The 15,549-nt window shown below is 38.3% G+C and overlaps 1 protein-coding gene across 1 annotated transcript; it reads left to right on the top strand.

Annotated features, from left to right (window-relative positions):
* The first annotated feature begins 5,425 nt into the window (after nt 1–5,425).
* LOC149261562 (beta-glucosidase 31-like) lies at nt 5,426–6,011 on the top strand. The gene is made up of 3 exons (XM_089369695.1): nt 5,426–5,546; nt 5,639–5,747; nt 5,843–6,011. Exons 1-3 carry the CDS (start codon nt 5,426–5,428, stop codon nt 6,009–6,011), a joined length of 399 nt encoding a protein of 132 aa, XP_089225821.1.
* Nucleotides 6,012–15,549: the final 9,538 nt, after the last annotated feature.

Genomic DNA, 15,549 nt, shown 5'->3' with positions numbered 1-15,549 from the left:
TTGGGTAGTGGAGACTAGAGTACAAATCTAGCACACTCTTTCTGACGAATCCCCCCACCAATCCATGCCCAAAAGTGCCCATGACAAGTAAGGAAAATTACTTAACTACACCACTGAAAAGCCATACCTTTGGGGTTGGGAGGCTCGCCTTCAAACATTCCAACATAACAAGTGGGCAGGGGACCACATGGCTGGCTCAAGTGGCGGAGATGATGACATGTCGAGCTATCTGGTGGCTGCAAGGGGTTGCTATGTACAGGTTGAGGACTATATAGGAGAATTTTTTTCTCCTATATACATTATCCACAGGTGGTGGGTAACAATGCCCACTTATTGGTGCCTCAGGTGCCCACCTGTTGGCGCCCACCTGGTAGAGCTTTGCCCTTTGGTCCTTCAAAATATGGAACATTAAAACTTAGAATCTTGTTCATGTAGCAGCGTGGCATTGAAATCCATGATGCTCATGAGCTCCATTTGGCCTTGAGAACTTCTTAGGAGAATTTCTCGATGGATAGTACGATTTTGGCACTAACATATATATTATATAAAACAAAATGAATATATATATATATATAGTATCTTTTGGTAAAGAAATTTGATTTCTCTCAACCTTTGGTAAATTTATAATTAATAATTTCAAATCTAAATTTATATTTACTTTTTGTTATTTACCTAATATAATAACAAAATTTCCATACAAATTATCAAATAACAAATAATATTATATGAATAAATATTTATTTTTTATATTTATAAACCATTAAAAAACTATCATACAAATTATTAAATATTAAATAAAATCATATATGAAAATTTATAAAAATAATATAAGGAAATTTATAAAAGCAATAATTTATAAAGAAACGATTATAATAGATTCCCTAATTTTAAAAAGTGTTCGCATATATCAACGACATGCGATTGTGTTGGTAAAAATAAATATGAAAACGCAGATGTCGGAGCTAGTTGCTTTTTCTAAATCCGTTGACCTTCAGGTAGGAGCGACTCATGAGGAGATCACGTGATGAGGAGATCACGTGCTTCTCAGTAAAGTTCGACTATCCTAAATTGGAAGTGAAGCAAATAAAATGGAGTTGTCTATAATGCGACTTTTTGAAGATTCCTGTGACGGAATCCGGCGGAAGAATTGAGGTCAAATCTTGATTTCTTGCAGTTAAAATGGTTTTTTAACTGCATATTTGGATTCAGCACCCTGAAAAACCCCTGGGACGCTTTCATTGTGCAAAAACTAGCTATCAAACTTGCGATTCCAATAATTCCTGCCGGATTTCGACCGGAAAAATCCGCCGGAAAGGCTTTCAAAAAGTCGCATTATAGGCAACTCCAAATAAAAGGAGTTGTCTATAATGCGACTTTTTGAAGATTCCGGTGACGGAATCCGGCGGAAGAATTGAGGTCAAATCTTGATTTCTTGCAGTTAAAATGGTTTTTTCACTGCATATTTGGATTCAGCACCCTGAAAAACCCCTGGGACGCTTTCATTGTGCAAAAACTAGCTATCAAACTTGCGATTCCAATAATTCTTGCCGGATTTCGACCGGAAAAATCCGCCGGAAAGGCTTTCAAAAAGTCGCGTTATAGACAACTCCAAATAAAAGGAGTTGTCTATAATGCGACTTTTTGAAGATTCCGGTGACGAAATCCGGCGGAAGAATTGAGGTCAAATTTTGATTTCTTGCAGTTAAAATGGTTTTTTAACTGCATATTTGGATTCAGCACCCTGAAAAACCCCTGGGACGCTTTCATTGTGCAAAAACTAGCTATCAAACTTGCGATTCCAATAATTCCTGCCGGATTTCGACCGGAAAAATCCGCCGGAAAGGCTTTCAAAAAATCGCGTTATAGACAACTCCAAATAAAAGAAGTTGTCTATAATGCGACTTTTTGAAGATTCCGGTGACGGAATCCGGCGGAAGAATTGAGGTCAAATCTTGATTTCTTGCAGTTAAAATGGTTTTTTAACTGCATATTTGGATTCAGCACCCTGAAAAACCCTTGGGACGCTTTCATTGTGCAAAAACTAGCTATCAAACTTGCGATTCCAATAATTCCTGCCGGATTTCGACCGGAAAAATCCGCTGGAAAGGCTTTCAAAAAGTCACGTTATAGACAACTCCAAATAAAATAGGGGAATGGTAGAATTTCACGTGTGAAGTTATTAAAGTCATGCTCGTTGTGCGGATGTGGACGTGGACAGCTATGTTTCTAGGACAATGCGGGTTACGGGATTATTATAAATATGTTTTGTTATTAAAAAGGTTGCCTACCGCGGATCTATAAACTGATCCTCACACGATTCGCAATTCAGCTAACGCAAAATGGCTAAAATTCAAGGTCTAAGGGCGCCCTGCATCTGTTTGATTTCAATCTTTCTAATGATCATTGGAGTTGCAGAAGCTTCACCAAAACTAGGAAGAAGCAGTTTCCCAAATGGTTTCAAATTTGGTGTCGCTACATCTGCATATCAGGTTCCACTTTTATCATTAGTCCCTTCCGCTAATTCATTCATTAATAGATTAAGTAACCCTCTGGTTTTTTTGTTTCACTGGTAATATTCTGAACTTCAATATGGGTAGGGAGAGATTTATGTTATTTAAATGCAGTTGTCTATAACGCGATTTTTTGAAAGTCTTTCCGTCGGTTTTTTCGGTCGAAATCCGGCAGGTATTTATTGGAATCGCAAGTTTGATCGTTCTGCACAATGAAAGCGTCCCAGGGGTTTTCCAGGGTGCTGAATCCAAATATGCAGTTAAAAAACCATTTTAACTGCAACAAATCAAGATTTACTTCAATTTCTTCCGCCGGATTCAGTCACCGGAATCTCCAAAAAGTCCCATTATAGACCACTCCTATTTAAATTGGTTTTTTATTGTATATATGGATTCAGCGCCCTAAAAAGCCTCTAAAATTTTTATATTGTACAAAGATTACCCATCAAATTTGTGATTTCAATAAATTCTTTTATAAAAAGTAAACCAGAAAAACTTACCTGAAAAAATTTCTAAAAAATCACACTAAAAACAACTAAAATATATAATAAATAATAAAAAAGAGTTACTGACATATTTAAATCATTGAAGGAATAGACAAATGGTCGGTTTTTATTAAACATTTAGAGGCGTATAAGAGTCAGAGTTACGCGGATTCTGCTTAAAGCTACCTAGTAGAAGTTATTTCTGAAGCTTTTAAAAAAATTTTATTATTAAGTTTTAAAGCTAGCTAGTAGAAGTTATTTCTGAAGCTTTTAAAAAAAGTTTTATTATTAAGTTTTAAGTTTTATTATTAAGTATTTGAAATTGATTTATAAGTTAAATTGTTGATTTTCTTTTTTCCCTTCTGTTAAATTTGATTTAAAATTCGATTTAGTTATTATTAATTAGAATTTTAATTAATAATTAATATTTCAAAATTTATAATATAAATAAAAAGTCTATCTGGACATAATGATCATTGATTGATTCACATTACAGGTTTTTAGATCCCTTGACGTCCGGGAAATACCCTGACTGTATGAGAAGGCTGGTGGGAGCACGTTTACCTCGGATTTAGCCGTGAAGAGGCGAAAGATTCAAGTGGCTCATTTGATTTTCTTGGTTTTTTTTTTTTTTTTTCTAGAAAGAAAATCTTGATATTATATTGAGGAGATATACAGACAAAAAGTTCAGATAACCATCATCTGAAAAAACCATGTAGCAGATAACCAACATGAAAACATGTAGCAGATAAGCATCTGAAAAACCATGTAGCAGATAACCATCATGAAAACATGAACCTGTTTAACAGTATTTTGAGAAGAATAACAAAACCCATAGGAAACATTCAGCTGATCGGGAGGTAAAGAGCAGACACAGATGATAGGACAAATTTAGCAGAAAGAGAAGAGTCTTCAAAAAATTTCAGATTCCGCCACCTCCAAAGTGACCAGATGGTGATGGGCAGAATGGGTCGGAGAGATTTTTGGCGCCCCCACCAGGCAAAAGCTGCATCCACAGAGATGAAATTTAGATGTTGAAAAGAGAAAAATTGTGCAAGGTCATACCAGATTTGTTGGGCGACAGAGCATTTGAAGAAGAGATGGAAGTTTGTTTCCTCATCCATCTTGCAGAGAGCACATCTGCTGGGGCCGTGCCATGACCGCCGCCTCAAGGAGTCCCAAATTAAGTTCTTGTTGAAAAGCACCAACCAGGAGAACAAGATAATCTTAATGGGGCATCGAAGCTTCCACCAAAAGACTGGAAAGCGCCTATTCGCTGGTGCGTTAACAGAAATGAGATCATAGTATATGTCCTTTACTATTGCATGCGGAGCAGAGAAAGGAAGGGACCAGATCAGATGGTCATCAACGGTGGAACGCAGAAAGCCACCCCGCTGGAGAGAGGAAGACAGATCGGACCAAAGAGGGATGAGATCGATTGGGAGGCGAATATCATCAGCCTCCCGAAGCACAGGCAGAGAACCATTCCATTCCTTTATGATTCGATTCCATGTGAACAAGCCAGATCTGCGGAGGAAGAAAAGAAGAGGAGGAGGAACCTGTAAAGTTCCCCTGTATCCAGCGAAAGAGTCCAGCCCAATGAAAATCTTGCTACCTGTATAAATTTTCCATTTTAGATTGCTGAGGAAGTAATGTTGAACCCTTCGAAAACTGTACCAGATTGCTGAGCCTCGTTTGATGCCGATTGTATCAAATCTGAACCAGAATTCCATTCCCTTGCCTCTTTGATATTTTTGTCGGACGATGTCGCTCCACAGGTTAGTTCCATAAATACCCCTCCACAGGGATTTACAGATAAGAGCAGCGCTATTCAACACAGTATGCGGTCAACAATCCAATTCCACCAAATTCCCTGCACACTGACTATATTCTGGATGCCCGCGCTAATGTAACATGTAAGTGGAATCTGTACTCAGGAAAGAACTATTCTAATCTCCATTTGCTGCAAAATTATTATTTACCCGCGTTAAATCTGATTGAATTGTTGTAATAGAGTATATCTATTTTCATTGTAGATTTAGGAATATCTGGAAATGTAACAGATAAAAATGAAATAACGTAGATTATTCGATTTCATCGCGTCAAAGAATATTTTGAAAATCTACAATTGGGTGTGTTAACTAAAATCAACTGTCTCACTATTTATATTAATCAATTTTTCTGAACATTTCAGAATTTAGTCAATTTCAAACAAATATCAATTAATTAATATCGAATATGTTTTGGTACGCAAACTTTCTCGTGGATTGCCATATTTATTACGTATTGTATAAATTTTGACGTTTAACATAATTGTTGGTGGTTCAGATGAAGTAAATGGACATTTCATTGGATCGACCGTAAGTATGTGGTTAATATATATATATTTAATTTGACTATAAATTTTATTAAATTAAATTATATGTAGACATGAATATCCGTTTGCAGGAAGGTGTGAGCTCTTTTAGGTCTTATCCTGCTGGATTAAGGGATGTGATCAACTATACGAAGCACCGCTATAACAATCCTCCCATATACATCACAGAGAATGGTGGGTGAACCTTCAATCATTGAATAACGATTTTATAAACTGTAAAAGGTATGAATTTCATGGTAATTCAAAACACGTATGGGTTTCAACAGGATATGCGGGTTTTGACAGCGGCACAACCCCACTGGAAAAGGCGTTAAATGATTCGAATCGAGTGAAGTACCCTTATGAACATCTATCAAACTTACTGGAGGCCATAAGGTGCGTTGCGTTCAACGTAAGATTTAGCTGTTATTATTTGAGAATGGTTATTGACGTGGCTCTGCTACTTTGCAATGTCATAAAATAAATGACAGGGACGGCGCTGATGTCCGAGGTTATATTCTGTGGTCGCTGCTGGACAATTTCGAATGGTTTAATGGATATAATGTTCGATTTGGTTTACATTATGTGGATTACAAGCACAATTTAAAGCGATATGCGAGGGCATCTGCATATTGGTTTAAACACTTCCTCAAGATTTAAAATACTTGTGGTTTAAATTTGGACTAAACACATAATTAAATGCATGCCTGTGTATGTTGACAAAGCTGGGCATATCTTTTGACTACACATGTTAAACTGACAAGCATATTTTTCTGCCCAATTGGCATCTTAAGTTTTATTTAAGATTATCTTTTGTTTTTGAATGTTGAAAAAGTCCATCCTAAATGGATTATAGTTTGTAATTAGGAATAGTTGTTTAAAAATTATGTTTGTTTTCCTCAAAGTTATGGAAATTCTGGTCATATTTTGAAAAAATTCTACAGGGATTTGTGTAAATCTAAGTAAAAGTGGTCAAAATTCATAATTTTAGGTGCCCAAGAAATTTTTGATGGTGCTGAATCCATTTCCACCATCAAAAACATATGATTCAAACACTGCATTTACAAGATTTTTTGAAAATGTTGGTTGGTTCGTGACTATAATTATCATATCATTTAAAATTATTATTATGGTTAATGTTTTTTGTTTTTAATGTTGAAAAAGTCTATCTTAAATGGTTTATGGTTTGTTTTTAAAAATAGTTATTTGTAAAATTATTATTATGGTTAATGCTTTTTTGTTTTTAATGTTGAAAAAGTCTATCTTAAATGGTTTATGGTTTGTTTTTAAAAGTAGTTATTTGTAAATGTGTGTTGGTTTATCATTATAATCATGATTTCAAATTAATATCATGGTTAATGTTTTTTGTTTTTAAAATAGAAAAATAAATTATAGTTTTAGTAGAAACTATATATTGTAAAGTTTTGATAAGGTTTGTTTATAAAGTCTGTCTAAAAAAATGGGTTTTGGAACTAAATTGAAAATTAATGTATGGCAGAAGAAACATCAAAATAAACCATCTTTGTCTAAGCTTTTAGATGTTAAACTCTATGGTCATTGTTGGGTGGCTATTCACAAATTCATAGATATCTAGATTGTTTGAGTGGCATTGCACACATTAGTACATAGAAGAGGCTTTTAAGACCATATTTAAGATAATTTCTGAGTAAATTATATTAACTTGAGATAAAAAAACACTGTAAGTTGTCTTAAATATTTTCTTTAAGCTAATGCCTCAAATTATTATCTTAAAAAATTATCTAGATATAAAGACAATATAGAACATAAGCATTACTATCTGAGACAATTCATTTGGTCTCTCAAGAGACTACAAATATGACTAAAGACATATTGTCTCTATAGAGACAATGTCTTAAATCCCAGTTAATGTCTCTACAGAGACAATATGTATTTAATTCAAGTTATTGTCTCTCTAGAGACAATAAAAAAATTCTTTAAAAAGAAATATAGAATGTGAATCCTTTTGTTTCTTTTGTAACTAATTCATGTTAGGGTATGATGGAATCTAATCACCAACCTCCTCCTTGCTAGGTAGGCGCTCTTCCATTAAGCTAGCACCCTTTAAATAAATCAGTTATCTCGATCATAAAACATTAAAATCAACAAGCCAAAATGTATTGTCATATTAGTGAAGAAAAATTGTGTTACCTATTGTTATATGAAGAATTTCGGAGAAAAGGAAAAATTTGTAAATGGTACTAACTTTCAGGTCATTTAGTGGGCTAAATTTCACAACACTTATTTGTCAACTCAGGTCCCAGGGTAGGTATAATATCAATATTAACATTAAGGTTGAGAGCCCAGTGAATGGTTTATGCACTATCATCACAAGGTGGGTCAAATAAAGACAACAAATCAACAAACTACTAAAAACCTCCCAAGTTGTCCTTTCTCTTCTTTGTCACTTGCTCCGATGGTTTAGGAGGTTTAATGATTTTGTTAACAGTGGTTTGTATTGATCAAATGAACACAGGAAAACTTAAAACCAAGTCTATGGTGTGAATTTTATTAATTGAATAGCATACTTGGTTTGCCACATCCACAGATCGAAGTCCATGGGCTGCAAACTTATCAAGCATCGAGTGTACCTTATTTCTCAAATCTGCAGTGAAGTAGAAAAATGCAAGGATTTATGGCATAGAGAGTTAGGAGCCAAAACACTCACAAATATATCAAGATCAATATCTAATGGAAGTACAATATGTTCTTTCTAAATACCAAAATGATTACATATAATTTTTAGTCTGATATTGTATATAGAAAAGCTATTACAAATAAGTTTTTGGTCCATTATTGAGAAGTTATGCACATTTCACTTAACTCTATAACCTAGATAAATCTACCTCAACTACAAAATATTTAAACATCTAGAATTTACATTTCAATTGTTTTTAAACCCTCTTATTACTTAAGAGATCTCGGATTAAGATAATCTTAACTAACCACTTGATCTGATATTCACCCTATGAGTGCCATCAGTTAAAGATTTATTAAACTAAAGGTATTACAGACTCATGTGTTGGTGTGTGTGTTCTGTGTTATTGAAACAACGGATCGATCAGATTGCCAATACATAGAAAATAAAATGGAAAGACAACAGAGAAATACAGTAAGCAACACAAAGACACAAACAGTTTTAATAAGGAGTTCACCCTATTCTCCAGGGCTACGTCTTCGGTCCAGCTTTAGTGGTGGCCTTGTTTTATTGTGTCTTTCAGCAGAGAAATTACAATACAGGGACTCAATATGAGTTCTCCTGAAGTAGATTTTGCTTGGCAGGGTGGTTCTTGGATTCCCCAAGCCACTTGGAGTACATAGACTCTTCTTCTTCCTACCAGCTCTGTGACCCTTGGTCTACAGTGGAAAGAGCCAAATGTGATGCTTAGTCCGAACAGATTCCTCTATGGGAAGGCTTGAATCTTCAAGCTCTCTGGTGCTCGACGCTGCCTGTGGTCAGCTCGACCCTTTGTCTCTTCTGCTTGGCTTTACTGTTCTTTGTGTTCAATCCTCCTCTCAGGGTTCGCTGTTCACTGTCTCTCTTGGTCGCTTGGACTCCTCTCAATTCTGATTCCAAATCAACTCTAACTAGTTCGACTGTCTCTGTTCATGGCTTTAGCCATTCAATCCCCTATGCCTGTTCCATTCCTCTTCCGCCTGTGTCTATTCACCTTCTACAGCTGCGCTTGGAGTTCCCTGCGTTCGATGTCATCATGAACACTCAGGGAGTGGCCACTTGTCCTCCTCTAAATGGTGCCAGCATGCTTCATCGACTCGTTTCTTTAGTTACGCCATGGATGCGTTCTTCCTCCACTGTGGCGGTCAAACGGATTCCAAATCCCTTTAGAACGCGGCTTAATTCCCTGTTGATTCCGCTTCTTTCCATTGGGCGCAATCTCAACTGTCTGATCTAGGCCCTCCAGATCCGACGCCATACGCACATTTTACGTGGTTGACTTGCTCGACCGATAGCGCGCGATCAATGGCGTTTTCTCTCACCTCCGCCTGCCACGCGTCGATCGGTGTATGGAATCGCTCTGCTCCTGTCCAAAACCTCTTACCGTTCAAGGGCACCCCGATCAAAACCGCCAGTTTCCAGAGCGCGGGTCCCACCTTTGTACTTTAGCACTTTTACCTTTTCCCGCCTGCGGTCCTCCGGTTCCCCCACGTGACTGGGTGCTTGGGCTTTCCCATTTTGGCCCTGTTCTCTTAGCGATGTGCGATTAGGCGCATCAAAAACCTCGCCCTTTTTCCATTCCGAGGCTCCTAGGGGCTACTTTGGCCTCCTGCGTGGTCTCCATGGGCCTCGGTCAGCGCGCTTTGACCGAGGTCCTCATCGTTCCACGTCGGCTGCCATGGCCACTAGTTCAGGGTGTTTTTGATACTGTTTTGGATTTCATTAGAGATTTGTTCGACCTGATTCAGTCATGGTTCTTGACAGTCTTTCTATGGATCCAATTCGGATCACGGCCTCCCTACTGAAAAAGCTTTTGGACCACCAAAAGTTGGTTTTCAAGCATCGACTAAGTGAGGATACTGTTTCTTCACTTGTCCAATCTCAATCCACTTTGTGCTGCTCGACTTTGAACCTTTGAGCCCAATCCTGAGGTACTCAACTTCTCCCCTGCATGTTGTCCTCACCTTCTTGTCTAGCACTGTGTCTTCCTGCAACTCATTGAGGTATTTAGGTAGCAGGTCATCAATAGAAGGCAATTGACTTTGCTCTTCAGGGTCCTCAATCATTGAAGGTTCAAACAATCTCAAACAATCCACATTTACGACTGAGTAGATGTGCATGTAAGCTGGTAGATCAAGGCGAAACGCATTTTCACCAATCTTCTCAAGTATCCTGAAAGGTCCATACCTGATAGGATTTAGCTTTTTACCTTCACCTTGCATCTTGTCCTTGCTGATATACAGCCAGACTTGGTCTCCAACTTGAAAACTATGCTCCATCTGATGCTTATCATGCCTAGTCTTATACTTGGCCTGGATCTTTTCTCGTTGTTCATGTACTGCCTGATGGATCTCCTGGATCTATTCAATGAACCTGGTTGCCTTATCCACATCACTGTGCCCATCAACCACGGTATCTTTACCAAAGACAAAATCCAAAGGAGACCTTGGTGTGAAACCAAAGCAGGTCTCAAAAGGAGATCTCTATGTAGAAGAGTGTTTGGCTCTGTTGTAAGCATGCTGCACATAACACAAGTGTTCATCCCAGAGCTTAGGATGTTTACTGCAATAACCTCTCAGTAACTGGATCACAGTCCTGTTTACTACTTCTATCTGGCCATCTGTTCGTGGATGAAAAGTTGTGCTCTTCTTTAACTTGGTTGGTGTCCATCAGTTCCCACAGACTAGAACAAAACTTCCCCACAAATCGGGTGTCTCGATCAGATACAATGGAAGTGGGTAATCCGAAATGAACCCATACATGTTCAAAGAACAATTTTGCAGTCTGTTCAACTGTGACCTATTTACTACAAGGTATCAAAATGCACATTTTGTTGAACCTATCCACAACAATGTATAGATAATCATGACCTTTCCTAGATTTAGGCAGTCCTCCTACAAAATCCATGGAAACGCTTTCCCAAGGGTGAGAAGGGACTGGAAATGGAGTGTACAAGCCTAGTTTTCTATTGCTGGGCTTGCTTTTAGCACACATGGCACACCCTCTTACATATCTAGAAATTGTCTCATTCATCTTCAGCCAATAGCAGAATCTTTGCAGCAGTGCAACTTTTTTTCTTACCCCAAAGTGACCTGATATCAGATAAGTGTGTGCTTCCCTAATTATCTTTATCCTCTCAGTTTGTGGAATGCAGAGTTTCCCACAATGGTATAAGATTTGGTCCTTCATATGATAGTCCAATTCTTCTAATCTTTTGCCTTGACTCAAAGTTGCATATACATCTTTAAAATCCATATCGTGAGCATATTGTTCTATATAGCTTTCATGTAGTACAGAATTATGCTTAAGTATGGTAGATGCATTTATAATGGGTCTAGATAACATGTTTGCAACCTTTTTATATGTGCCCTTTTTATATCTGATGACTAAGTGAAACTGTTGTAGAAAACCCATCCACTTGTAATGTCTTGATTGTTGCAACTTAGTTTGGGAGTGTAGATATTGAAGTGGCTGATGATAAGTATGTATCACTGTCTCTTTGCCCATTAAATAATGTTTCCACTTTTTCACACTCTGAACTAATGCATACAATTCTTTATCATATGTAGGATAGTTAACTACTGCAGGATTAAAAGTCTCATAATGATAACATATGGGTTTTCCGTGCTGTGTCAACACTGCTCCCATGGCATAGTCACTGGCATTAGTTTGGATCTCAAATGGTCTTTGCAAATCTGGTAGTGCTAGTACAGGTGTTGTACTTATTTTTTCTTTCAAGGTGTCTTAGGCTTTTTGATGTTTGCCTTCCCACTGAAACACCTTATTCAATCCTGTAAAAGCATGTAAGGGAGCTGCAATAGTGGAGAAGTTAGAGATGAAATTCCTCCAATATTGTGTTGCTCCTAAGAAGCTTCTCACTTCTGTAGCAGACCTGGGTTTAGGCCAGTTTACAATGACTGCCACTTTAGATGGATCTATTTTCAATTCACCTCCCCCTACTATGTGTCCCAAGTAGTTTAGAGATGTTTTTCCAAATTCACATTTTGAGAGTTTAGCATAAAGTTTTTCTCTTTTCAAAACATCTAATGTCTGCTTAACATGATTTAAATGTTCTTCCCACGTTTTACTAAAAATTAGAATGTCATCCAGATACACAATAACAAAATCATCAAGAAAAGGTCGGAGTACATCATTCATTAATCTCATGAAAATAGTAGGAGCATTAGTTAAGCCAAAAGGCATAACTAGCCATTCATACAATCCCTACTTTATTTTGAAAGCAGTCTTCCATGCAACCTGCTTTGTAACTCTGACCTGATGGTATCCACTGTGCAAATCCAGCTTGGTGAAATAAACAACTTCTTTTAATTGATCTAAGAGATCATCTATGCGAGGAAGGGGATAACGATTCTTGATTGTTATCTTATTCAGTGCTCGGTAATCAATGCACATTCTCCACGAGCCATCTTTCTTTCTCACCAAAACGATTGGTGATCCACATGGTGATGTGCTAGGCCTGATGAAGCCCTTCTTGAGCAACTCCTGCTCCTGCTTCTTGATTTCAGCGTTCTCTAAAGCACACAACCTGTACATCCCAATGTTAGGCAATGGAACATCTTGCTACAAAATAATATCATGTACTATTCCCTTTTTGGGTGGTAGACCTCTAGGTTCTTGAAACAAGACATCATACTTTGAAACAACCTTTTCTATATCAACTTGTTGTTCAGCATTATAGCCCTCAAATACATTGGTTTTATCAGGTTTCTTTTCCTTTACAACCATCAGTAAGAATTGTTTTCTTGAATTAATCATTCTTTTCATCTGCCCTGAGTTTATGAGAGTATAGTTATTCTTGAGCTTATGAGATCTTACAAAGTATTCGATTCCATCTTTAACCAGTAGATACTTGTTCTCAGCTCTATAGAAAATAGCCTTTCTATCGTACAAGTAAGGACTTCCTAAAACAATTCCACATATATCCAAAGGAATTATGTCTAACTCAACCTCATCTACAAATGCTGACCCAAAAGAAAACTTGAGTTTGCACTGTCTAGTCACTTGTAGTTGTGCTTTATCATTCAACCATCCTAATGGGTATGGTTTCTTGTGAGGTGTAGTTGCTAATCCCAATTTATTTACAATTGCTTCAGAAATCAAGTTTTCTTCAGAGCCACTATCAAACAAAGTATCAATCTTTTGATTTTTGGAAATAACTCGAATATGGAAAAGCTCATGTCTTTTTTCTCTCATTTTCTTCATCAATAATAGATTGAGTAGAATTACTAGTAGATACTTCAGAATTCTTAACTTTTATACCTGTGGCTGCTACGGTTGTTTCATCTCCCGAGTCTAACCCCAAATCTCTCTGAACAGCTGCAACTGTCTTCTTCTTCTTGCCCTCGGACTTCTTAGGTCTCATCTCTGGATGCAGAATCCAACAATGCTCATCATCATGCCCCTCCTTTTTACAATGAGTGCATGAAGCTTTGGCTTTCTGTGCAGTGTTAGCCTTCCTTGCTTTCCACTTCTGTTTTCTTTTCTCCTTTCTCTTGCTTACAGTGGGTTGGGATGGTCCCCCAACTTCTGGATTGCCATTCTTTCCTCTAGCCTCTAGATGAGTAGCTTGTACAGACACCTCATCTATACTAGTGGGATTAAACATGAGGATGGTATGCCTCATGTAGCCATGTAGACCACCAATGTACTTCAAAAGAGTCTTTTGTGAGTCTAGTGAGATACCCAACATAAATTCTCTCTTTCTGAACTCTTGAGTATACCCTTGTACACTTTGCCCCTTCAACTGCCGAAGAGTTTGCCAACTCATCATGGCCTGCTGCATGTAGGCCAATGGATAGAACTGTTTCCTGATTGCAGAAGCGAAGTCACTCCAGATAGAGATGGTCTTACCATGGCTTTTCATGTTAGCTTGGGTTCTACCTTCCCACCAAACCAAGGCAGTGCCTCCTAGGCGTAGGCTTGCCAGCTGAATCTTACTCTTGTCTGAGTTTATGTTCTGTACCCTGCAATACACATCAATTTGTCTAATCCAATTGTCCAATTTTTCGGCATTTGGCTCTCCATCATATATAGGCAAATAAAATTTAACATCTAACTTAATCAAAGATGCTTTCTTATTATGTACAGGGCTATTAGGAGGTGTGAGAAAGTTTTCCTCTTTCCCTTTTCCTTTGGAGTTGTCATGGAAGTGAGACTCATCTTCTCCTTTCTCTTGCTTAGAGCCTGATGCATCTTCCACCTTTTGCTTTCTAAAGTCTCGGTACATTTCTTCAACCATGGACTTCATAGCTAGGAAACTCTCTATGAATTGAGGGTCTGGCCCCATAGAACTTTCTTCTGACATGGTCTTTCGAGGATAGACTCTCCCAATTTCAGGATTAGTTTCCACCAACTCTCCTTCTCCTAATTTGAGCTTTGATCTTGTGAGCATTCATAGGTATACCAACACAAGCTTGTCTAACCAAACATCGGATCGATCAGATTGCCAATACACAAAAAACAAAATGGAAAGATAGCAGAGAAATACAGTAAGCAACACAAAGCCACAAACAATTTTAATAAGGAGTTCACCCTATTCTCCAGCGCTACGTCTCCTGTCCAACTTCAGTGGTGGCCTTGTTTTATTGTGTCTTTCAGCAGAGAAATTACAATACAGGGACTCAATATGAGTTCTCCTAAAGCATATTTTGCTTGGCAGGGTGGTTCTTGGATTCCCCAAGACACTCGGAGTACAAAAACTCTTCTTCTCCCTACCAACTCTGTGACCCTTGGTCTACAGTGGAAAGAGCCAAATGTGATGCTTAGTCCGGACAGATTCCTCTATGGGAAGGCTTGAATCTTCAAGCTCTCTAGTGCTCGATGTTGCCTGTGGTCAGCTTGGCCCTATGTCTCTTCTTCTTGGCTTTACTGTTCTCTGTGTTCAATCCTCCTCTCAGGCTTCGCTGTTCACTGTCTCCCTTGGTCGCTTGGACTCCTCTCAATTCTGATTCCAAATCAAATCTAACTAGTTCGACTGTCTCTGTTCATGGCTTTAGCCATTCGATCCCCTATGCCTGTTCGGTTCCTCTTCCGCCTGTGTCGATTCACCTTCAGCAGCTACTCTTGGAGTTCCCTGTGTTCGGCGTCATCATGAACGCTCAGGGAGTGGCCACTTGTCCTCCTCTAAATGGTGCCAGCATGCTTCATCGGCTCGTTTCTTCAGTTACGCCGTGGATGCGTTCTTCCTCCACTGTGGCGGTCAAACGGATTCCAAATCCCTTTAGAACGCGGCTTGATTCCCTGTTGATTCCACTTCTTTCCATCGGGCACAATCTCAACCATCTGATCTAGGCCCTCCAGGTCCGACGCCATACGCACGTTTCACGCAGTTGACTTGCTCGACCAACATTGCGCAATCAATGGCAGTTTTCTCTCACCTCTGCCTGCCACGCTTCGATCGGTGTATGGAATCGCTATGCTCCTATCCAAAACCTCTTACCGTTCAAGGGCACCCCGATCAAAACCGTCGTTTTCCAGAGCACG

This window comes from Pinus tabuliformis, chromosome 6, assembly GCF_031772625.1.
Source record: "Pinus tabuliformis cultivar Carrire ecotype Pingquan chromosome 6, CPIR1, whole genome shotgun sequence".
NCBI classification, from domain to species: domain Eukaryota; kingdom Viridiplantae; phylum Streptophyta; class Pinopsida; order Pinales; family Pinaceae; genus Pinus; species Pinus tabuliformis.
The sequence above is the reverse complement of the archived record's forward strand: the minus strand, read 5'-3'. Positions and strand labels throughout refer to the sequence as shown.

What these genes read in the sequence shown, in the direction of transcription:
- LOC149261562 (XM_089369695.1), top strand. Translation starts at nt 5,426, where the DNA reads ATGAATATCCGTTTGCAGGAAGGTGTGAGCTCTTTTAGGTCTTATCCT. An exon ending in CATATACATCACAGAGAATG is followed by an intron (nt 5,547 to 5,638) that starts GTGGGTGAACCT and finishes GGGTTTCAACAG; the next exon opens with GATATGCGGGTTTTGACAGC. An exon ending in AACTTACTGGAGGCCATAAG is followed by an intron (nt 5,748 to 5,842) that starts GTGCGTTGCGTT and finishes AATAAATGACAG; the next exon opens with GGACGGCGCTGATGTCCGAG.